General features: G+C 35.7%; 1 protein-coding gene across 5 annotated transcripts; it reads right to left on the bottom strand.

Moving 5' to 3' along the window:
• Positions 1 to 8,979: 8,979 nt before the first annotated feature.
• On the bottom strand, positions 8,980 to 18,503 carry LOC117563225 (sodium-dependent nutrient amino acid transporter 1). Of its 5 annotated transcripts, none has more exons than XM_034241423.2 (7): positions 18,412 to 18,503; positions 12,594 to 12,679; positions 12,171 to 12,489; positions 11,540 to 11,819; positions 9,725 to 10,466; positions 9,390 to 9,666; positions 8,980 to 9,327 (listed from the first exon to the last, which is right to left on the bottom strand). In XM_034241423.2, exons 2-7 carry the CDS (start codon positions 12,666 to 12,668, stop codon positions 9,083 to 9,085), a joined length of 1,938 nt encoding a protein of 645 aa, XP_034097314.1. In that variant the 5' UTR covers positions 12,669 to 12,679; positions 18,412 to 18,503; the 3' UTR covers positions 8,980 to 9,082. The 5 variants fall into 5 exon arrangements, with proteins under 5 accessions (XP_034097314.1, XP_034097312.1, XP_034097315.1 ...); XM_034241421.2 differs by lacking the exon at positions 18,412 to 18,503 and adding an exon at positions 18,023 to 18,399 and having other exon boundaries at positions 12,594 to 12,792; XM_034241424.2 differs by lacking the exon at positions 18,412 to 18,503 and adding an exon at positions 18,023 to 18,399.
• Positions 18,504 to 24,503: the final 6,000 nt, after the last annotated feature.

Genomic DNA, 24,503 nt, shown 5'->3' with positions numbered 1-24,503 from the left:
CCACGAAGAGTTAACAGCGAATCGGTAAGGGCACGAAAATGAGAGGCAGGAGGCTCATAGAACGAGAATGACGTCAACAAATATTATGAATATGAGTGATGCAATTGTCTGTTTCAAAATGCAATTACTGTCATAGGCTTTTTTATTGATCTGGTGTAGTATTTGTTATTATTTCGCAAATGAGTTTTTACCTTACCATCAGCATCAACCCCAAGCAAAAAGTTTCTTTGAAGCTGGTAGCTGTCATTACCTTGATAACTTTAATTATGTCAAAAAATTTAGCAACACATTGGTTGAGATACCGAAAAAACACGTTGCAAAACTCATAATTATATGAAAACTAAAATATAATTTTGTAATTGTTTTGTTCTTTTTGATTAATCAAGAAACTTACATAATGTAAAGTCATTTTAAACTTAAAAAATAAATTACAATTAAAAAGAAACAAGCTAGTAAAATCAATTAAAATCAATACAAAAATTATTAAGATTAAATTATTGTCATGTTTACTTTGGTGAACTGAATATGTTAGTAAATATTAATAATAAATACGTTTAGAGGGAGAATGAATTCAAGTTATTTTTGTCTGTTTGTCATTAATTTAAATGAACACTACTTTGTATAATATTATATTTTGTTATTTCAAAATATCTTATAAAGTAAAATTTATTTACAATATTTAATATAAAATAATGCTTGAATAATTATTATTATTATAATTTTTCCAAATTTATTCACGCAGGAAATATGTATCTTTAAGCGAGGAAGATATTCCAATGGAACCAGCCAAAACACAGATTCAGGTCCTCCAAATCGAAATGGCGATACTCAGAGTATTGCCCTAAAGGAAATTGGTTTGCTGTGGTGGCAACATTCACATTCCCAACGCGAATGCAAATTCAAATTCAAATGTGAATCCGAATTCTTGTTTTCGTTATTTGTTCAAACAGATGTTGCCTGTTTTACCGATATTGCGAGTACATAGCTTTGTTATTTGTTGCGGATGCTGTTTTTCACTGTGGTCACCTCATTGGGTTGTTTTAGTTTTCGCATTCGGGATGGGAGCATTTGGCAAAATTCGTTCGAAGTGCCCTCGATTAGTGAGGCGTGGATACCTTTTTCGACATAATTGTACTTTTAGTTAAAATTGTGTTTTTGCGATTGCTTGTTTGTTTGTTTTTCTATAGCTGCACCTAAATTTTGAAAGACGGTTAAAGGAGTATAGAATGAGTGAGATTGAGAAAGTCCTATAAGATATGTCACAGCAACAGCAAATTGCAACAACAGGTTTCAAAGCAAGACTCTTTCCTTAACTAGATTAATTTGAGTCACATTTTGATGTGTTGAGTAGAGCAATATTTTACAATTGCTTTCATTTAACTACTGATAAAGTAATGTTTATGATACATTACTGAAAATTATAGTGTTTTAGTAAAAATAATAATCATTCGTTCTGTTAAATATCGCATTTTTGGAATGTCAATTCTTGGGTAATGTACGCCTGCTTTTCTCTATCTTTCCCATTGACAATTAACAACTGCCATCGATGCCAACCACTGCCAAAATTTTCAGTGGTTTTGCGTTTTACAATACAAATTATTCTAAACCATTCGTTGCTAAATTTAAGCAACAACCACAGCCTATTTATAAATTTGTATCACAATTTACACACACACAACAGCACAGCACAGCACAGCACATATTGCAAAATATAGGCAAGTGGGTGGATTTTATGGGTTGTATGTATGTATGTATGTATATCCGCTTGCGGTGGACCACAAACGCTGTGGCAACCTCCCATCAGCCTTGCTCTACCCCGGGTCACAGCTGACAAGTGTCGGTCGCTTGCTTTTTCACTTTGCTAGCCAAAAAACGTCGATGGCAATGAGCAATCAAATTCATCAGCCACGGTTGCCGACACTACTCTTTATCCTTTGCTGTTGAAAATACTCTCTTGCCTCTTGAATAATTTTCATGTTTATTATTCCATTTGTTTGAAGGCAGCAACATTAAACTCTTTCCACTAGTAATTGATATCGAATATTTTGGTAAAAACTACTCAAAATCTTCCAATTACAATAAGTGTTCACATATCACTTTAATATAAACAGTTATCTAATATGGTGATATTGTTGTGAACTAAATAATAATACTCTTTATATACAATTCAAAGAACGAAAGCATCTTATCAACTTTAAACATCTGGTTAAATGTGGATCATATTTTTTTTAATGGTCCTAGAAGTGGTTCCTTTAAAATATTTCGGAATATTTATACCCGCTACCCATAGGGTAGAAGGGTATTATAACTTTGTGCCGACAGGAAATGTATGTAACAGGTAAAAGGAGGCATCTCCGACCCTATAAAGTATATATATTCATGATCAGCGCCAACAGCCGAGACGATCTAGCCATGTCCGTCTGTGTGTCTGTGTGTCCGTCCGTCTGTCCGTATGAACACCTAGATCTCAGAGACTACGAGAGATAGAGATATAATTTTTTTTCGACAGCATTTTTTATGTTTGCACGTAGATCAAGTTTGTTTCAAATTTTTGCCACGCCCACTTCCGCCCCCGCAAATCAAATAACAAGCGTAAATTTAAAGCTAGAGCTGCGAATTTTGGTATATACGATAATTACTATAGAAGTTATGATTCCTGAAAATTTGGTTGCGATCAGATAAAAATTGTCGAAGTTATAAAAGAAATACTTTTGTATGGGCAAAAACGCCTACTTACTAGGGGTCTTAGTTGCTTTGGCTGACAATCTGGTATATTGAGCCGTCTATGGTATATTTTGAATGCGGTACTATATTGATATACCAAACATACCATTTGGTATGTTTTTAGTATTTTTAAGTATTTTCGGTATATTTTCAAAATGATACCGCAATATTTTGCCTTATTAAAAATGGGTAGCGGGTATCTCACAGTCGAGCACACTCGACTGTAACTTTCTTACTTGTTTTAAACCGACATGAGATTGTTTTGAAAATAAGAAACATACGGAATCAAAATATGATATTCTCTGTCCAAATAAAAAAAGCGATAATCGAGTCTTCTCGACTGTGAGATACCCGGTACCCATTTTCAATAAAACCATATACTAAAAATTTTCAAGAAAATTCAAGAAAATACTAAAATGTATTTGGTATATCGATGTATTACTGCAATGGAAATATACCATAGAGTATAAAATATACCAGAATATAGTTATTATTGCATATACCGTAAATCATGAAAATCGAACTTAAATAACAACGCTTGTTATTCAATATTTTTGGATTTGCGGGAACGGAAGTAGGAGTGGCACAAATTTGAAGCAAACTTGATTTGCATGCAAACATTTCAAGTGTGTCGAACAATGAAAAATATATCTAAATTATATCTCTATCTCTTATTGTCTCTCGGCTGTTGACGCTGATCAAGAATATATAATTATTTTATGGGGTCGAAGATGAGTCTTTCTGAATGTTGAATTCATTTGCTGACAGCACAACTTTAAGAATGAAGATGTTCAAGAAATAATTTTAGTTTTTAGTGTTAAAAGCTTAAATGTATTGGTTATCAATCTTGAATATTTTAAATTTTTACATGGTATCACGCTTATAAAAAAAGAAGATATTTATTTTTATAGAATTTAGATAATCTTAAAAGATACAAATTTAAAAGTTAGTTAAAAAACTCAGTCATTGACATGAACTTATCCTATTTCAATTAAGAACGTACTGATTTGGAAAAACTTCTAATTCGTAATAATCACCAAATTTATTTTCATTGTTAGTCCATAGTAAATTTAAAACACCTTTTGCAGAATTTGTTGACATCCCCTTTTTGATTGTTTTCCGCACGTTGAGTGTGAAATTTAACGGGTACCTGGTAAGGAAAGGTTCAAATTTACCTAACGACCTGCTTGGCTGAATTAAAAGTTACGCATCGAAGAGTTTTGATTTGCCTTTGATGAGCAGCTAATTAGCGACAGCTGTCTGTTAATGAGACCAAAAAGCCAAGAATAAAAATGACGTTTAAATAATGCTGCGAAGAGATTTGTAAAATGTTTTATTATTGCTAAATACACAAAACTTGCCTATGTGTACAATCTTGATAATCATTAGCAGCTGAAACTACTTGTTAATAGAGTGAGAAGCAGTTGAGAAGCTCTAATCCATAATACACCGCTCAAAAGAAAAACTGCTTTGAACTATAAATCTTGAATCTGTATGTTATTATAAATAATTCAAATATAATATATTTTAACACACTTTATGTTTATACCATAAATTAACAAATCTTTAAATCTTTTTTAAAATAATGGATTTTGTAAGCTTAGCCAACTGATTTTAAGTTTGCAATTTCACAATTTCGTGTTACAGCATCATAATCCGTCTGTTAACGTCTATAACATTATGATAACATTTTACTCCTATTGTATTAACATTTATAAAATTTCCCTTAGTATGTAGACGCCTTCAAAACATTAATTTAAATACAATGACAAATTTCTATAATATAATAATGGAGTGAACATAATAAGTTTTAAATTAATATACTTAAATAAATAACAATGCAAATACGAAGCTAATAAAATTCGTGGGTCTGATTGAAATGTATTGTAACAATTATTTTGACAATCATAATATGCTAATATGGCTCAAAACATTAATAGCCGTTTATATGGGTTTTCGTGAGTAGATTTTGTTGGATAAAACATGTAAAATGTTGAATTTTGGTTGCAACAACAATAGTTTGCTATGCCGACACTATAAAAATTCAATTACTCTATTTTTTGCCACAATTTCCAAGCACACGAGCGCCATCTGCCAGCCGCAATGCAAACACATACGCAAGTTCGCAATCGCAGTCAAACTCGCTCACACACACATACTCACGTACACAAATGCATGTACGCATACGCACATGGGAAGACGATACGTACGTGCATAGAAGCGCCACCTGTCAGTTCGACTAAGCACCTGGCATTCGGCAAAATGTTCGTAACGCACCCCCCGCTAAATTACATAGAAATTTTCACATTTCCAAAAACCAGAGAAGGGAACAGAGCACAGTGGAGAAGAGAAGAAGAGCGGGTGGATGCGAGAGTGCCTTGCACACACTAAAACACAGTTAGCTAAAAAAGAAAGGCGAGAAAGCATTGGAGAAACTAGAGTCTAAAACACACACACGCCAACAGACACACAAAAAACCCCATCTAGCGTCTCCATCATCCACCAACGCCACCCGCACTCCGCACTCCGCACTCCGCACACATTTGCGGCTGTTCGCATGAGCGCGCAACTTTTCTTGCAAGCCCCTAAAATGCTGCCTTTCATTCCATGCTGGTTTTGCTTTTAGCTGCAATCTTTTTATATCCTGTTCCAATAGCGACGTGTAAGAAGGGTATAATAGGACAATGGTAAGGAGACAGCTCTCCGAATGGAGCGATATTCCTCTCCCTCCAAGGGAAGCATACAAGTCTCAGATTTTGATACTGCTGGGAGACTTGACTTTTTTACGAGGTATCTGCAGACGATCAACATTCTAGTGTGTTTATTTAATTTTTTGTTCGCGCTGCTATTGCGAGACAAATGCCTGCGCGGGTGTTTGAATGGATGAAAAAAATGTGTAGTCAAAAGAACGAAAGAGTCTGAGAGAGATAGTAATAGATAAACAGTGTGAGATGGAAAACATTGCGCATTCTTTGTGCCGAAGCGCTTTTTAGCTTTTAGTTAAATAGAATTTTATTTAGATTGGCCATGCCTGCATGACTGTACTCATACCCTTCGAGTACCCGTAGAAATCTACGACTACTCTTATGCCATTGTGTCTATTTTGACGGAACTTTCAGACAAGAAAAATTTAACCCGATTTGTGTAGCAAACGCAGTAAAGTCAACATTTATTAAATTATATTTTTTATAAACTTGGTTTTTAAAGAAAAGAACTTCAATTTAGTAAAACTTTAACCATTTTCCTGGTTTCCAGAAATAATTGTAATCCACGCAATATGCCTGAAAGTTATAATATAATATTTACTCAGGATTTTTTCAAGGCCTTGCAGAGAAGAAAAATTACAAAATACTCGTACCTGCAATGAAAGACAAGACTATAACCAAGAAAGATCCATAAAATAAGCTAAATAATAAAAACTTGGATTTCAAACGTACATCATCATAAATTAAACAATCTTTTTTAATAGAAAAGCTCTAAAGTTTAAGAGAGAGACATTTTTCATGTTTCATAAGACATTAATTATTAAGATGTGCATAGTGAATATCATAATTCGTTTTTCTCCAAAAATGTAAGTCACAGGTAGAAGGCGGTATCTCTGACCCTATAAAGTATATATATTCTTGATTAGCGTCAACAGCCGAGACGATATAGCCAAGTCCGCCTGTGCGTCCGTCAGGCGATGTCAGGTGATGATTTGGAAAGTGTCGAACCTATTTAAAATAATCAGCTGTGACTTGGAATAAAACATTAACTTCTGACCGGGCTTAGCTTTAATTCACATACAACAAGTACATCTGCTTCATTTTTGTTTCTCAACAGCTGAATGCTACTTCTTCTTCTGCTCTTTTGAGCAAATTCGATTTTAAAATTTAAAATGCTTAGATCTTCATTTAAGAATTGATATTGTGAGTTTAGTTTTGACTTATAATTTGACTCAAGTTTTTTGGTGGTTTTTTGTGTACTCAAAGATATATTGTACACAAATATTATATATTAAGTTATTATCCGATCGTAATTACACATTCCGTTAACACAAAGTAATCGTACACGTCTGTATAATAGGTATAGAAAGTAGGGTTTTAACATTCCTCCATCATCTTTTTTTCACCAACTTATTTTATGTCAATATAATTTGTATTAGATTTTGGTAATATTTATATATAAGGACTTACCATTTGGTTAAGATCCGTTAACAAGCTTATAAATTATTAAACTATATTTGTTTATGGAAAAAAATTAAAAAAAAAACAAATGAGAATAATTCAATGGAGAATATCCGCCTGTGAAATACCCATGATATTGGAATTTATTATCTGAATTAAATTGTAAATTTCATTTTTGAGTGAGTTCGAAATTCTCGACAAGGACATATTATTTTCTACTTCAAATTCAAATTATTCTTATAACAAATGATATTAACTGAATTTCGATTGATATGTATCACTATGGTATTCAAATGTAGTGGCCATCAATAAATATTGTAACGGATCACAAGAAATGGACATTTCATTTTACTTGACTTCCGCAAACCAAATGTCGAAAATATGCTTTGTGGGAATCTACAGAACAAGAAAAAGTGTAAATCCTTTCCGGGCTTTTCCTATTGTGTTTCTTTCGCACGAAAAGAAGAAACCAAACTTAATTATATTTCATTTATGATATAAAATAAACCTCCTGTTGCCTTTCAGGATAATTACAGAACAAGAGAACACAACAAAGAGACAAAAGCAAAAATAATGTTGCACAAGAAGAGCATAAACAAAAACAACAACAGAACCAACAACAACAACAACAACAACAACGACGAATAACCGCAACTACTTAGCAACATTATACACTTCCGCGCAGCAGCCAAGCCCGCCCAAAACGTAATTATTGTTGCGGTAAACGCTGGGGCCACGCCCCCAATGAGCCAGCCACCCGTGACCACAGGCCGTGCTTTTTAATTTCTTCATAAAGAGCGAGTGAGAGCGCTTTCGTGTGTGTGAGTGAAACAGCAAAAATGACAACGTGCCGCGAAAATTAATCCATTTGCTGTGACAATGACTTTTATGCGGTTTTCAGCAATGCGCCAACCATCCGGACTCGGCCCAGTTCGCAGTTCCAAGTCAGGAAGCCGGACAGCCGGAAAAAGTCAAGCCGCAGGCCAAATGCGGGCATAGAGGGAGCCACAAAAAAGAAAAATAAAAAAAAACCAACTGTTGGGTCTTTTTTCATTGCCGCGACATGTAAATATTTGGCGACATTTATACCGAGAACAAAAAAAAAAAAAACCAACGAACTGGGGTCCTGGGTCCGTCGCGTCCTTATCAAAGCAATTATCTCGAAGATGCCAGCGACCCGTCTTTCATTTGGACTTTAGGTCTTTGTTTGAGTTGATGCCGCCGTTAGTGAGATAAAGTACACAACATTTCTGTTTGAATTTTTTTTTTGCGAGATTTGCCGAATTTGCCACGGCATGGTCAATTTGGGATTAGATCATCTTGAGGTCCGCATTGAAGCAAATTTGTTAGAGGTGAGAGATAAAATATTAATGATTACACATTTGGCTCTTTGTCTAGTTGAAATCTTGTGTTACAGGAAAAATTATATTTCGGAACACAGTAAAATCTAATTCAGAGTTTAAAATTTTCTTGGGTCAAAGTCAGAGGATCCAAGACTACTCTTCAAATGTCAGCAATAATATCAGGTATGCTAAGATTACGTATGAATAACAAAAAGGATTAGTATAAATCGTTGAAAAGTGAAAGTATTAGTAAAACTAATAGCCTTTTTTTTACAACCACTAAATATGTTCATAATTGATCGTAAATTTTGAGAGTGGCCGTCCAGACGAAAATTGGTGCTTAGAATGAAACCAAACTTCAATAACTAAATTATAAAAAAAAGCGACCCATAAAAAATGTAATAAGAATGATAGACATATCAAAATCAATCGTGCAATTTGCCAACTTTGAATGCATCTTTATCATACTTTGTATTTTGCATTGGATTTCAACTTGATAAACACCGCTTACCTTAAAAATATACGGAAAAATGTTAGCCAATACTTACACATTTCTCATGAATGTAAAAAAATGTATGTATGTATGTTGGTTATTTTTCTTATTTGTGTGAGATTTTACATGGGGCAAATGTGACATTCCAAATATATTGAAATACGTGGGGAATACCCAAACTTGCGGTGATGTGACAGGCTATAAATTGTAAAAATAAAAATTATATTTCTTTTCAAGACAAATAATAAAAATTGTTTTTTTCAAAAATATTTAATTGGCACAATTAATAAATTCATGTTTCCACACACATATCAAATTCTTTTCGCCACTTGGGAGCTCGGAGATCTAAATTTAACCTAACCAAAAATATTCTGCCTGATACTGGCCCAAAATCCCCTTCCTCGTTTGGGTATTAGCTCGTGCTGAATTTCCTTGTTGTACTGTTCTCTGAGCAGTGGATCCATGGGTCCCCAATTCTTTTTGGGTCGGAAGGCACCACGCACCTTTTCGCCCAGAGTACTGCCCGGCTCTCTAATGATGGCCACAATCATCCAAATGGGCAACTGCACAATTCCAAAGGCTGTTATACACCAACCAACACCTAAAATAACGGAAAAAAATACAATGCGGTTTACAGAAAGTTGGACTTCTTTATAGTCTTACCATAAGCCCATGCGGGATAGTATTGATTGTTATAGGTGAGTGGCTCGTAGGTGGCGTAGAAATATATCAGGATTACGGTCATGATGAGCGGGGTGAAGACGCCCCAGCAAAGTCGCCAGTAGAGTCCCACCTTGCGACCCAGCATGAACTCAATGTCTTTGCAAAGTCGATCTGTGCCATAGATCCAGCCAATAGTGTACAGCTCAGCAATCCCCAGAACTAAGGCAATCATCGAGGCTCCAAAGAAGTCGACAAGCGTAAGCATATATTGACCACCCTATACAAAAATAAGTCAGATTAATTGCCGACTAAATGAAAATAAAGCTGCAGCTTACCGGCGTGATGTACATCAGACCAATGAGAAAACTAACGACGGCAATGAGCAAAGAGCATTGCCATTGCTTAAAGTTGGGGAAACGATCCCGAATAGCGGTCACCGTACACGAGGTCATAGCTATGTTGGAGCCGATACCCAGGACGAAGAGCATAAGGAAGAAGAGGACGGAGAAGATTTGCGGCAGCTGCTTGAATTTTGCGATGGCATCAGGATACGATATGAAGGCCAGTCCAGCCCCTCCCTTCACCACTTTGCCAATGTCTTCGGTACCGATCTCATGGGCTAAATGACCCAAGATTCCAAAGATGGTGAAACCCGCAAGGAGGGAAGTGGCCGTATCCAAAGCTGTCACAATTGTTGCGTCTCGATGAACATTGTGGCCAAATTTGTTGAACGAGGAGTACATGATGATGTTGCCGAAACAGACGGACAGAGAGTAGAAGCATTGCGTGACAGCGGCATACCATACTTTGGGGTCCAAAATCTTTTCCCAATTCGGCTTGATGAAATAGTAAATCCCATCGAGGGAGCCAGGCAATGTAACAGCTCGAACGAGAAGAACGCCCATTATGACATAAGGAAATAAGGCAAGGAAGTAAGATGCCTTGCCGGAGCTCTTGACGCCACGGCGAATGATGAGGAAGACACACGTCCAAGAGACGAACAGACCAATCACAAGTTCCCAGTTGGGCAGCCCAATGCCATCAGCAATTTGATCCTTTTCGCGAAGGACCTCTTTGCTGAGAAGATAAAATCAAATGTTTATCAGAAAAAGGAAAACATCAAGATAAGCTTAAAGAAAAGAAACTACAGCCAACACCGAGTGCGCTTAGAAAGGAATTAAGCAACTAGGAGATAGAAGCAAACTGATCATTAAAGATTACATCAGGCAAGCCTCACAGCACTTACACATAGTACAGTTCCGAACTGGATGTTATGCGATCTGAGTCATTATCAGCTTGAGAATTTAGTCCACGATTCCAATTGATTTTGCTGGCCCCTGGCGCTGAATCAATACAGTTCTCGCCCCATTCCACGCGGCACGTCGCCCATGGCAACGGGTTGTGAAATGAGTCGACAAAATATCGACAGAATATGGCCACCAGAGAGGCGTAATATGTGCTTAACATGAACACCTGGAATGCCTGGCCAACGCCAACACCTTGATGATTGAGAAAAGATCAACGGATAAAATGACTGAGTTGATTATTTGCGATCATGAAGCTGAACACCTTGATTTGTGTTAAGGATGCGATGCGAAACGATTGGTGATTAGTGTGGGTTAGTTCAAAAGAGATATAGAGTACACAAATCCAAACTAGGAATTGATAATAATACAGTTCCAATCGATATAATTAACTTAAAGTTATGATACTTTGGTCCCCACTACTTGAATTCGGATCACCCTCGCCCCGATTCAAGTTTTTCGATTCGTGAGAACCAATTGAAGTAACCTCTAAGTGGCTGTTGCAATCGCTTAGGGGCTATTGCAGCATTCTATCCTCAGTTCACTCAATTGACGTCAATATGGAATGTTGCATCATGAGTAGAGAAGAGGAAACTTACTCACTCGTTCAATTAACGTTCCAAGCCAATAAAGCGAGCATTGAACGGCCATAAACTTGAATCTCTATCTGGCACTGAATCGAGTCCAGTTCTAGGAGATAGTGCCACGATAAGATTACGGAACAAAAACACCACCAAAAAATAAGTCATGCGCCACACCAACAGAGTTAATACTTTACACACTACAAAACAGGAGACCGGAAAAGGTGTTTGGGATCTATGGATATTGGGAGCAAATACCACTTACAGAAAGTACAACTCCGCGGAGGCGACGAGCTGTTGTTGCTCCTGCGGCGACGACGACGATGACGACGGGGTCGACCACGCTGGACTAAAATCCAAGCTGGAACTGATGCTGGTGTTGCTCTGACTGGAGGCCACACAGTGAGTCCCCCAATCCGGACGACACTCGGACCAGGGCAGCGGGGTACGAAACGAGTCGTAGAAATAACAGAGTGTTATACCCATTATTCCTACGTAGTAGGTCGTGACAAATGATATCGATATCACCTGACCAATCCCGACGCCTAGAGATGTGAATTTGATGCGATAGCGATGAACAAGATGATTTGCAAAATAGTACAAGTAACAATAATAAATAAAAAATACCATATTAATATGTTAGCTAATTGAATTCCTATTACCAAAGATCTATTCATTGGGAATTACTTACATATAAGATAAGATACCTTACTGGTAAAACTTAATAATTCTCAGGTAAGGATAAGTATTCGACTGATATAAGCGGACGAAATGGTACTCATGGAAGGTATTAACTATCTATGAAGTCCGTTTTTTTTAAAGCAAATGTCACCGATGAAATGTCAGGGCATTACAATATCGACCAGACAATGCTAATACCAGAATGCGGCTCTTACCTTTCATTGCAGGGCACAAATCGAAGACCTTAACGGATCCGCGGCTTGAAAACTGTCCAATTACCATTTCCAGGTAGTAAATGGGTTTGCCAATTAGAAAGAGCACAATGAGATATGGTATGAGGAAAGCGCCTCCTCCATTGTCGAGGGCTGTGAACGGAAAGCGCCAAACATTGCCCAGGCCGACAGACATCGCTATGCAGGACATTAGGAACTCCACACCCTTACCCCAGGTGTCGCGTTCATTTTGTCCCGTTGGCGTTTTGCCCGCAGCGTGCTCAGCATCATCTCTTGTCTCTGCTGGTTGTCCTGGCAATGACTATGTATACCCGCGTGTGTGTGTGTGTGTGTGTGTGAGTGTGTTTGCAACGATTAGCTGAGGTCAAAGATACTGGGACATATGTGTAGATTTTGGCCACTTACCGACATGGCCAATGTGCTGGTTGTGCTGTGTCCATCGTCTCCCACAAAGGCCGGATTCTGTTGCAATGATTTCATGTTGTTTATCTCTGCAATATTTTTGAATTTTTGGTTGGTGTCTTCTATGAGCTGCGACCTAACAATAATCACTGCGACTGCTGTCGCTGCGGATTTTCCGCTGAGTTGTGAAAGTGTTGTAAAACTGACAATCAGATAAAATGAAACAACTTACAGATAAAAGCCAGTAATAACGCTTAAATTAAGTTGACTCACATTGTTGTGTTCTAAAGTTTAGACGATGCCAAGACACCCTAACTTCAATCTTAATTCTTATTAACACAAAAACAGTGTGTTCATTCACTATAATCTGTCTACATTCCAAACTTCCTCATAGTTACGATGAAAAAAACAGTATATGACTACATGGTATACAACTGATTTCACTGTCGTGATATAGATAACGAATAAATTCGGCTGATGATTAGCGATATAAAAGCAAGTGCAGACGGCCCTAGATAGAATTCTGTGTTTGCAAGTTTCAAGAGTTGCAATTTTTATGATGTTAGCGATGAGCAGATAGATATCATGATAATCAAAATTACAATTGAGGTTATGACATGCATAGGGTTATTGCAAAGACTTTTTGCCATTGTAAAGTAACCGAAGAGACATTTCAAAATCTAAATTATTCTCGGAATTTTAATAAAATGTGAGATCACAGAATATTCTTTGGATAGAAGCATAAGACAATTCGATTCATACATTTTCATTTAACGCAAAATATAAACTTACATGAGCTTTCTCAACGCATTTACATATGTGTACGATGCCTCATGATCTGATAATGATGATCTGATATTACTGAATTTTATATCTTTAGATTAATCGAATATTATTAAGTTAGTAAGTGTGCGACTTTCAAAGGCCAACCACTTCTATCCCACTAATTGATTATTTTTTTCCTTCGGGAACTACATCTTATGAGCGACAATTTTAAAAATGGGTCATAAATATAAAATGCAATCTAGTTATTTCGTATTGCGCAATGAAATGCAGCAAATTCTTATCGTCCCAATAATAGATATCTATTTCTGAATGGTAGACACGCAAACTGTTCTTTGTTCGTGGATGTGATTGCTTTTATAAAGATAAAAATCTGTGTCTAGCCATCATGAAGTAAATGCACTATTATTGCTCTCGTTTATAACGATAACAATTGTTAACAATCATTGTTTAAACAATTCACTCGTCGTTTAATTTCTGGCTCTTGCTTATTGTAGGACTAATAAAAACGTTAATAATTTCATTACCTAAATCAAGCAATAAATCAGTACAAAAGCAGTAACATCCGAAAGCTGCCAATAATCACTAATGTTAATATGTAATATATGCACATAAATACACATATGTGTCTTTATGTGGTAGACACAATCAGACAACTCTTGCTTTGGCAATCAACTATCGCGTTCTCGCTTGCACTAGCAAACAAACTTTGCTTGATATAAATTCAGATACCTCAGACCTCTTTTAAAGATGTATATATATATAATAAAGAATTTTGTTGATTGGAGATTTGCATTCCTATTAATTTGTAGAAGCCCTTCTATTTGTTCAATATGTAAGAGGACTGAAAATGGATATTTACTTAATAATTAAAACTTATAGATGACAATACTTATTTTTATACCCCTTTATCCATAGGGTAGAAGAGTATTATAAATTCGTGCCTCCAGCAAATGTATGTAACTGACAGAAGATGTCATCTCCATAAAGTATATATCTATATTCTTGACCAGAGACTATGGGGGTAGAGATATGATTTTTTTCGACAATTTATTTTGTTTGTAGGCAGATCAATTTGGTTTCAAATTACCACGCCCAGTTCCGCCCATGTATAAAGCTAAAGTTTGTACACACAATAATAACAATGATCGCTAAAAATGTTGTTGCGATGAAATACAAATTCTTGAAGGAAATACTTTAGTAAAAAACATACTACAATCGGGTCTTAGTTGCCTTAGCCGACAATTTGGTATATTTTATACAAATATAGTCTTTGGTATATTTAAGTACTTTTCTGGTATAATAATTTTATATTTTATTCTACTTTTATTAAAAATGCGTAGGTTATCTCACAATCGCACAATCAAATATAGGTTTCATATTTGTTATTTCCCCTTAAGTACTTTCGGACAGAGTAAAACAAAATGTAAAATAATTATAGTATGCAATTTGATCTTGTTTTGTAAGTTTATGTCGTGGCATATAACAATGAATAATTATCTCTCAGATATAAATATGATTTGTTTAAATTATTAGTATTTTTAAGATAGTGCAGATGTGGAGCCCTGAAGAATAAACGCAATTTTATTTTGTACATATTAAGTATTTATACCCGCTACCCATAGGGTAGAAGGGTATTATAACTTTGTGCCGGCAGGAAATGTATGTAACAGGTAGAAGGAGGCATCTCCGACCCTATAAAGTATATATATTCTTGATCAGCGTCAACAGCCGAGACGATCTAGCCATGTCCGTCTGTGTGTCTGTGTGTCTGTCCGTCTGTGTGTCTGTCCGTCCGTCCGTATGAAACACTGGATCTCAGAGACTAAAAGAGATAGAGCTATATTTTTTTCGACAGCATTTGTTATGTTTGCACGCAGATCAAATTTGTTTCAAATTTTTACCACGCCCACTTCCGCCCCCGCAAATCAAAAAAATCGAATAACAAGTATAATTTTAAAGCTAGAGTTGCGAATTTTGGTATATACAATAATTACTATAGTAGTTATGATTCGGTTGCGATCGGATAAAAATTGTCAAAGTTATTAAAGAAATACTTTTGCATGGGCAAAAACGCCTACTTACTAGGGGTCTTAGTTGCTTTGGCATATTGGTATATTGTTATATTGTGCCGTCTATAGAATATTTTGAATGCGGTATTATATCGATATACCAAATATACCGTTTGGTATATTTTTTTTATATTTTTGCAGTATATTTTCAAAATGGGTAGCGGGTATCTCACAGTCGAGTACACTCGACTGTAGCTTTCTTACTTGTTTTAGCATGTTATACTTGTACATATGTTTAAGCTAGTTTTCATTCACATAAATATATTGGTTTTTACATGCATGTGCAATATTACTGTTTCGTCTATTCCTAATACTTTAACATTGATATAATTAATTTTTTCAATTTGTACAAAATACATTTACGTCGTAAAGCTGGTGGAATACTCATAGTGGAGTATCCTTCACTGCTAGATACGTAAATACCCATGTTTAGCGATTATAACGATATTCTTCAAATCATCTTTAAAATTGAGTTAATTAGGGTGGAAGAAGGAGAGTTTCTAAATTCAAGCGGGTCTATTTATTATTCAAACATACCACATCATTTTCGGTAATGCCAAAACAGGTTTGAAGTGTGTTGTGCAAAACACAAAATAATGACTAGAGAGACAAAAGAATAACATTTGATGAGTCATATGCTATGGATGTGGTGGACTCTAGAAGAAACAAAACATACGTCAACCTTACTAACGCAAGTGAGTTAAAAGCAGTTTAAACCAGTTTGAAACTTCATAAATAATGTGATTTTTTGTAATGTCGATCATCGAATTTATTCTGAAAAACCTCTGCAATACTTTGGATTAACATCCATACTTTTAAAAATATCTGTCTTAATTAGTTAATGTATATACATAGTATATAATGTATATACATAGTTATCATATATAATGTGCATTATACACCAAGTAAATAGTATATACTTTAGACATTACACAAACGAAAATTAAGGAAGCTACAGTCGGAAGTGCTCGACTATGAGATACCCTTTCTCCCCATTCAAATACATACATACATATATAAAATTAATATATCGGAAGAAACACGGCATAACGACCAAAGAGAACAAAAAAACAAGTCAGAAAGCTACAGCCGTGTGTCCTCGACTGTAAGATATCCGATATCCATTTTGAATAAAAGCAAAATTTTGCGGTAATTTTTTCAAAATATACCGAAAATACTGCACAAATACTAAAGAATATACCAAATGGTATCTGAGTGCAAACATAAAAAATGCTGTTGAAAATTATAGCTCTATCTCTTATAGTCTCTGAGCTCCAGTGTTTCATACGGACAGACGGACAGACACACAGACGGACAGACGGAAATGGCTAGATAGTCTCGACTATTGATGCTGATGAAGAATATTTATACTTTATAGGGTCTGAGATGCCTCGTTCTACCTGTTACATACATTTCCTGCCGGCACAAATTTCTAATACCCTTCTACCCCATGGGTAACGGGTATAATAATTAAGACCCGTCAGCTGGCACATCCGCAATATTTCGAATTCTTGATGTAGGCCATAGGCTGAAAATTTTTCTTAGCCCATTTTCGGAGTCGGTAAACCAGTTAATTTAATAGTTGTAGTGTCATAATACCCTGATACGATTTGTATGCAAAAACGTGTTCTGCGGCGTGCTTGTCAGCAAACAGATTGACAGAAAAATACCTCAACAGAAATAAATGCGAGCATCAATGGCGTATACATCATCATGCAAAGAGTTATGGTTAAAGCAAATTACAGACAAATCTAAGAAAGATTCAGTTGAGTAAGCTCAGCAGTGAACTATGTCGTACCTATTTTATTACCATTTAAAATAAAACTGGATGTAAAGCAAATCAACTGATCTCGCATTATATATTTTTTTTTAATAATTTTCATTATGAATGTAGTTATTGACATGCAAGAAAGATAACTGAAAAATTGTTACACTCAGACGTTAAAACTATAATTTTAATTGAAAGTAATCCAACAATTTTTTCAATCTGATTTGCTTATTTTGTCTTGTTTATTAATACATCGCAATGACCCAGGTCACAACCTTACTGCAATTTAAAATATGTCACCAAACTATTACATGTTTATACATAAACTAAATGAAAGGCCTTTTGTAAATGGTTCAGGCAAGGTATTCTTGTATATTTACTTGTGCTTAACTCTGTGCTGTCATTTATGTTGATTGCTTTATAATGCTAGTATAATCGTTGAGTTGATTATTATTTGTTATCGTCCACGCACAATAAAATATGTTGTTTGATCAATCCGAATCAATATTGCAGAGCACATGTTGCCAATATCTTTAAATAATGGTGCACGCTTATAAAAAAGAAAACCAATTTCAAGCGAAACGTCTTTAAGCAAAAGCTTTCGTTGACCTTTAACACACGAAGTTGTTAAATAACCGACTCTGCAGATATCACTCTGATTCTGCCTGAGTCCACAAAAGAGAGCGAAGAAATACAAACACGCCACGAGTGTACATCAGATGTATACGCGAACGCTGCAGAAGCTGCAGCCTGCAGCTGATCAGCTGCAGCTTTACTTGCTTAAGAGAAGAGAACTTGCTGAGTCTTACTTGTGCTTTTACGGTATGCCGTTGCGTCGTTGAGTGTGCAGACACAAAAGCTTATGTTGTGCTTTGACTCTCTGCTTGGCTAACTTGATGGGCAACAATTAGCTATAGGTTGAATTTGGTTAAAGTTGCTGCTGTTGTTGTAGGTATAGATGTAATTGTTGCTTATGTTGTAACTGGAAGCCAGTCTTAACCACTTTGAACTGCCTAAAACTTGAACTTTAACTGTTTGTTTATACTTTCAAGGCCTCCCACAAGTGTAGCTCCCTGTACATTTGCATTTACATATGCAATTGTACTGGTAACGAAGTTAAACTATTTTAATTCCATTCGCAAATTTTCAAACTTATTGTATTTTTTAAATAGTGACACTTCCGCATGATAATTCGTACCAAGTTAAATGAAAATCGACTGCAAGAAATCCCGTTATGTTGGCTAATGCCGTCAAATTAACCGTCGCGATGATCGCTTGGGCAAAGCGCTAGCAGTCAACTGAATCAGTTGAGGCAAAGCTCAGAGGGTTTCGTGTCGAACTTGACTTCAGTGTAGTACAGTGGATTGTATTTCACAAAATTGTGAGCAATATCACATGCTTTAAACATAAAAATAAATTACACATTCATGTTGTTCAAAAATTGTATATTGCTATAAAGTTATTTTAAAAGTAAACATTTAAGGGGATTTCTAATTTCACAATTTGTATTTTTATAATCCATTATAGAAAAGAAAAATTCATTAAAATTAGTTACTTTGTAAAATTATTAAATTATTAATTAAATTATTATTATTTAAAATTACACTAAGTATGCGAGTCATCCCATCGTACAAAACATTGCTATTGCTTTCGGCTAAGTGGCGGAATAAGGCAGTCAGAAATCTTGACTAAAGCTTCACACGAACTGTAAAGTGGTTTGAGTCTCTGCTAAGTGATCTTATACAAAGCATACAGCTTTTAGCGGCCAGAGTTAAAAAAAATTATTGCAATACGTGCATGACTTATAAATGATAAAAAAAAAACGAATCGTGATCATTTCCTGATTATTTTCTTCGTATGTCCTTGTTGAAATGCAATTTTGGACTCCCGTACCCTTAAAATATCTCATTCATTAAGTATACTTTCATTAAGTTTACCTAACTTAGATTGAGTATTGTGAGTGTGTGTTTTCAGTTTCTGTGAAAGTTGCACTTACACTTTTCTCATTAGGCACAGTCCACAGCAGACGCTCATACACAAATGAAATTCCAAGGAGCATCGCCTACGTCGACTATGTGATGGTCTTGGTTCATTGTTCGAGGACCGCAGAGCAACACAAATTGTTATGATAAAAGTTTTTATCAAGTTTTCGTTGTAGGGTTTCGTTTTATTTTGAGTTTTGGTGCATCGTCCGGTGACGTGTCGTAGTCTATGCGTCGCTGACTTTCCATACAAGATAAAATAGAACGGCTCACGACAGAAGTGTAAGCGAGGGGATGAAAAACGAAAAGTTCTAGCCAAGAAACTGGGCAGCTGAATGCAAAAACAATGCCTTCAGGGAGGCACTGCCTCATAAAATTTTAACTACTTGCAAAAATACTGCTAACTGGTAAACTTTAAGCCAAAAATCATTAAGTCTGCAGCTTGAATACTAGATACTGTATAGCACTCAAAGAATTCCTGCACAAGACAGAGTAAGAAAAATAAAAACTTAAAAACCGAAGACATGACTTCGTCTTACTGTGCTTTCTACCAAGTATGAAATTTGTTGCGTGACGATTTTGTGGATTATTCTGGGGAGCCCTCTATTTACTTTCGCATTTCAATTCATCCCATACGATTTTTCCTTTCTAATTCCCGGCAGTTTGACTTCGTCATTATCATAATCACTTGAACAGTTAGACTGGGGAAACCAACTTATAGCGAAACATGTCTTGTGGTCTTTGCATCTTTCAAATTGCAATTCAAATTGTTTTCGGAGAATCCTTTCGATCAACTGTTATAATTTAAAATATAATATTAATAAATAAATAAATTCTTTTTTAATTAAGAATGAATTCTCATGCTTTCCAAAAAATTGCGCTTTAACTTAGATTAAGGAACTCTCCCACCCTTCCACAGGTGCCCTGTCGCAATTGTACTTTCTTGTAGGCAGCTGCAGAATTTAGCTTCGTTTCAAATGTAACTACATTCAGTGATTTCAGCTTTTGTGGTATTCTGGAAGGGGGAGAAAAAAATAATTTTAGTTTAGAGGAGACTGAAGGCGACTCTAATGTTATGTGTAGGTAATCTCTTTTATTACTGCGGCAACTTTTTGGGCAGAGACATAAAATAGGATTTTGGGCCAAAACTGGGCATTTAGAACTTTTACAGAACATGCGAGAAAGACAAACTGTGAGCATTACGTAAATGTTTATTTTGCGGTCGAAACAGAGGCGAAGCCACAAGTCATAAAACAAAGTTTTGCCAAAATAATATTGTAGATGTTGGCGAGTGTAGATGTCTCATAAAAGACATAGAGAATGAGAGTAAGAGAAAGACAGAGCCAAATAAGAACTAATTGAAAAAGACATTGGGTTATAAAATGTGCATTTGCCTAATTAATAAAGCAAATTGAGGTGCTTGGCTAAGTGTTTGTACTCACTATTCTATAAATCCTCTATGCATTGAGTTCAAGCTAAACTTTATAGGGAAGCTATTTTTATAACTTACAATATTAAATCTAAAAGTCAGTTTTAAGGAACTTAGAACTAAACAAAAACAACTATATTAATCGGAGTAAGCAAATATCGATATGCATACATAAAAATTTATTATTGCTTTAAATTGTGAATTGCAGTTGTCGTGAAAGTTGTTGACTCAATTCAGAACGTTTTAAAAATGAAATTGGTCCGATTGTATATTGATATTGCCAGAATCCTTACTTCAAAAAATATAAATTAAATACTGAGTATGAAATTACTCAAAGCAATTGGCAAACAGTAAAGAACATGCTTCAGTTTTAATGGTGAAGAAATGTTATTTTCAAGGCGTGACCTCTTAAGTTCGTAACTTAAAGAGAAATCGTTTATGAATACTTGAATTCTAGTAAGCATAATAATGATACAAATGTTGTGAGAGAGAAATAAAATAAAATAAATAAATAGCACGCGTTGTCTTTTAATTTTCGAGCGTCCGTTCTATTTAACTTTTCAATCAAGAAAGATCGCGTCGTTGTAAATTATGTATTCGGAAGTACAAAGTATCAGGAGAGATGATAGAGTATATGACAGTATAACTAACATCAAGAGAGTGACCGTAAAGTGAGTATTTGTGTATGAAATTGGTTCTCTAAAAATAATAAATACAATTATTATTCAAACAATATGAATTTTTATTTTTTAGGTTTACCTTAACTGCTATTTATATATTTATTTTTCCCAATAATTTTGTACACCTATTTGAAATGATTTGTCCTGCTTTGCTGAAGACCCTCTCCGACTCTACAAAGGATGCGGGAATACAAAGAAATTTGAAAAATTATCGACCACTATCGACGATAGCGATTGTCCACTATCGAGAGTGCGCGCCGCTATCGAGAGCGTGTCGATAGTGGCTAACCATCGTTAGTCCCGATAGTGCCATCGATAGTTCTCCACCTCTAATATGTATGTATCAGACAAAACGTCGCATAAAAAGTACTTGTCCAAAGTTCGTTTCTAATTTTAATTAAGTATGATTGACTATGAGAACTTACTTTTTTATATCAGTGGATCATTTCCCAACAGTGGATTTAAGTTGAAAACTATATTTAAACATATTTACTGCCATATTTTGATATCTACTTCTTGCTAAATTTAAACAATTTGCATCCGGTCGAAATTTTGTGAAACTTCTTTCTATTCCACGATTACGTCACGAAATATAAAAATATTAATTTGAAATTATTAAGAAACCTTGATGATTCCTGAAAAGTTGTTTGACAATGTGATCGAGTCTGTTTTGTGTCACAATGGTTTGGCTTCCTAGCATTTCACAGTTGAAACTCCCTAAGGAGTACTCTTATCAGTTGGGGCTTAACGACCATAACAGCAACAAGAAATTATCACAGGAGGACCACAGCAGCTGCAACGCAAGCTAACCAATTCTAAGCCACTATTTTTCTGGCTTGTTTCACAATTGTTGCGGTGTGGCTGAAACATGGAAAACATGGCCCCCATTTAGTCCAATCGTGCGAGCAGCTGCAGCAGTCACCGAAAGCCGCGGCACGTGACCATGGCAACGATACTACACTATTCAGTCGCGTCTAGCAGCTCCTTAGCACCCAAGCTGCAAAACTGCAGCTGCTCCGACAGGCACGACTCAAAGCACCGCTAATGTAGTGCTAGTTGTTATGGCTGTTGTTAGTCCCAAAGAGCAATGCAATACTTCTAGTTGTATTCTCATCCTTTTCGTGGCTCCCGTTGTTGTTGTCCTTCTCATTTTTAGTGTGGCTGCGGTGCGTGCAATTCACAAGTTTTCAAGTTTTAAGTTTCCCGCCGCTCTCGGGTTAAATGAACTTAAGCGCCAAACAGCTCGAAAAGCGTACCACTTTAAGAGGAGGTATATCAAACACGGACAACGACCGATCGGAACACTTTGATTCCATTGAGAATCTGGTGATGGGAATATGGTTACGTGCTGGGCATCGAGGAAACATTGATATACTGATATCACGATAGCACACGGGATACGATGGCATGAAGAGAGGGACGCGTTAAATGTACAATTGAAGCGATTAAAGACACTCAGAATTCAACCTGACACGAGGCTGGCAATAAGTTAAAAATTAGTGGACAATTACCGATCGAAGCACTTTGATTCCATTGACAATTTTCTGATGGGAATATGGTTACTAATATCACGATAGATCGATAGGACATGGGATACGATGACATGAAGAGAGAAACGCGTAAAATGTAATATTGAATCCATTCATGTAATAATTATAAGCTTAACATTAACTTAAAGAAAGACCCTCAGAATAACCTGAAACAAGGCTGGCAATAAGTTAAATATACAATCAAGCTTATATTTTTTAAATCATTATTTAATTATAAGTCTTCTCTATAGATTAGTGGGCAATTACCGATCGGATCACTTCTATACAATTGTGAATTTGCTGATAGGAATATTGTAACAGTTTGACAGTGTCAGACACATAACAGTATGGCAACATTAACATTACTTTAACATAAGTTGAATGAGGTACTGTTAAGATATATGTAAAACGATGCTAGAAGAAGTATCGATCAGTCTCTGTTAACGAGTGAAATAAGAGTATGACAAAGCTGGCGATAAGTTTAATATACAATCAAGCTAATATTTTTGAAATGATTATTTCATTGTGAGCCTTTTTTTAGATTAGTATAATTTGAGGAGGTAAGTACGGAGTAATTTTAAAACATTTCTGTTAATGCAAACAAAAATGGGGCACAAGACACTTCTTGAAGTTTTCCAACTTAGCAGCTGTGGCCGCCATTGCGATTTACTGTTATCGCTGGCTGTGAGAAGCAGCAGGTGTGCCAATCCATATATGAATACAAGTTCGAATTCGAGTTTGAGTATGTGTGTGTGTGTGTGTGTGAGTAAGAGTTGATGCCAAACCGTTTCGCTTTTCAGTTACCTAATGCGAGACACACACAAACACAAACACACACACACATACGCGCGCACATTCAGTGTGCATAAAACTCAATTCAAAAATACTTAACAAACATTTATTTGAATTTTCTTATTTTTTTTGTATTCTCGTGCATGTGGCAAAGCTGCTCCAACCGCTGCTTTGTTGTTGTAATAAAAATGCAAATATGCTGGATGGTTTGCGCTGTCGAGAGGCGTATGCAAAGTGCCAAAAGCGAGAGAGCAGTTTTCCTCAACACCCCGTCCACGCCCCAGTCTCCACCATCGCCTTCGCCCCAACATACAGCACACAAATACACATTCACATAATTTTAATGCCAATTCAATTTAATGGTTCATTTCATATGAAAATTGTAAAAAGTCATTGCTGGTCGAAAGAGTAAAATGTCCCACACAAGAAAAAAATCAAGATAAAAGAAACCTAGAAAAAGTTCTCCAGTCGAACTTATCAAAATTTCCGATGCCCTGTAATACTCAAATAAAAGTATTGAAAACAATTATTCGAGATCCCATTCACATCCAAATGCGATTCTCTTTGGGGATTAATTTCATGCATTAAGTAAAGATTAAACAATTTTGTAATAGTCTGTTTTTCTTTATTTCTTGGAGGTTCACAGGGTACAATCAACATGGAGAACTCAACTCGAAATATTTCCCCTTTTCCGTTTGGCATTTTGTCATGCGTGCTTTTTCTTAGAGCTTTTCCGACCGCTTGTGTATCGGGGTGGTATCGAGTCCATTGTGTTGATGCAGCTGCGGGTAATAAAAAGAATTTTATATACACTCCATCTATAGCAATATGTATATAGATATTTAAATATGTAGAATGTATTTATTTATATATGTATA

The sequence above is a fragment of the Drosophila albomicans genome, chromosome 2L (assembly GCF_009650485.2).
Source record: "Drosophila albomicans strain 15112-1751.03 chromosome 2L, ASM965048v2, whole genome shotgun sequence".
Taxonomy (NCBI): Eukaryota; Metazoa; Arthropoda; class Insecta; order Diptera; family Drosophilidae; genus Drosophila; species Drosophila albomicans.
The sequence above is the reverse complement of the archived record's forward strand: the minus strand, read 5'-3'. Positions and strand labels throughout refer to the sequence as shown.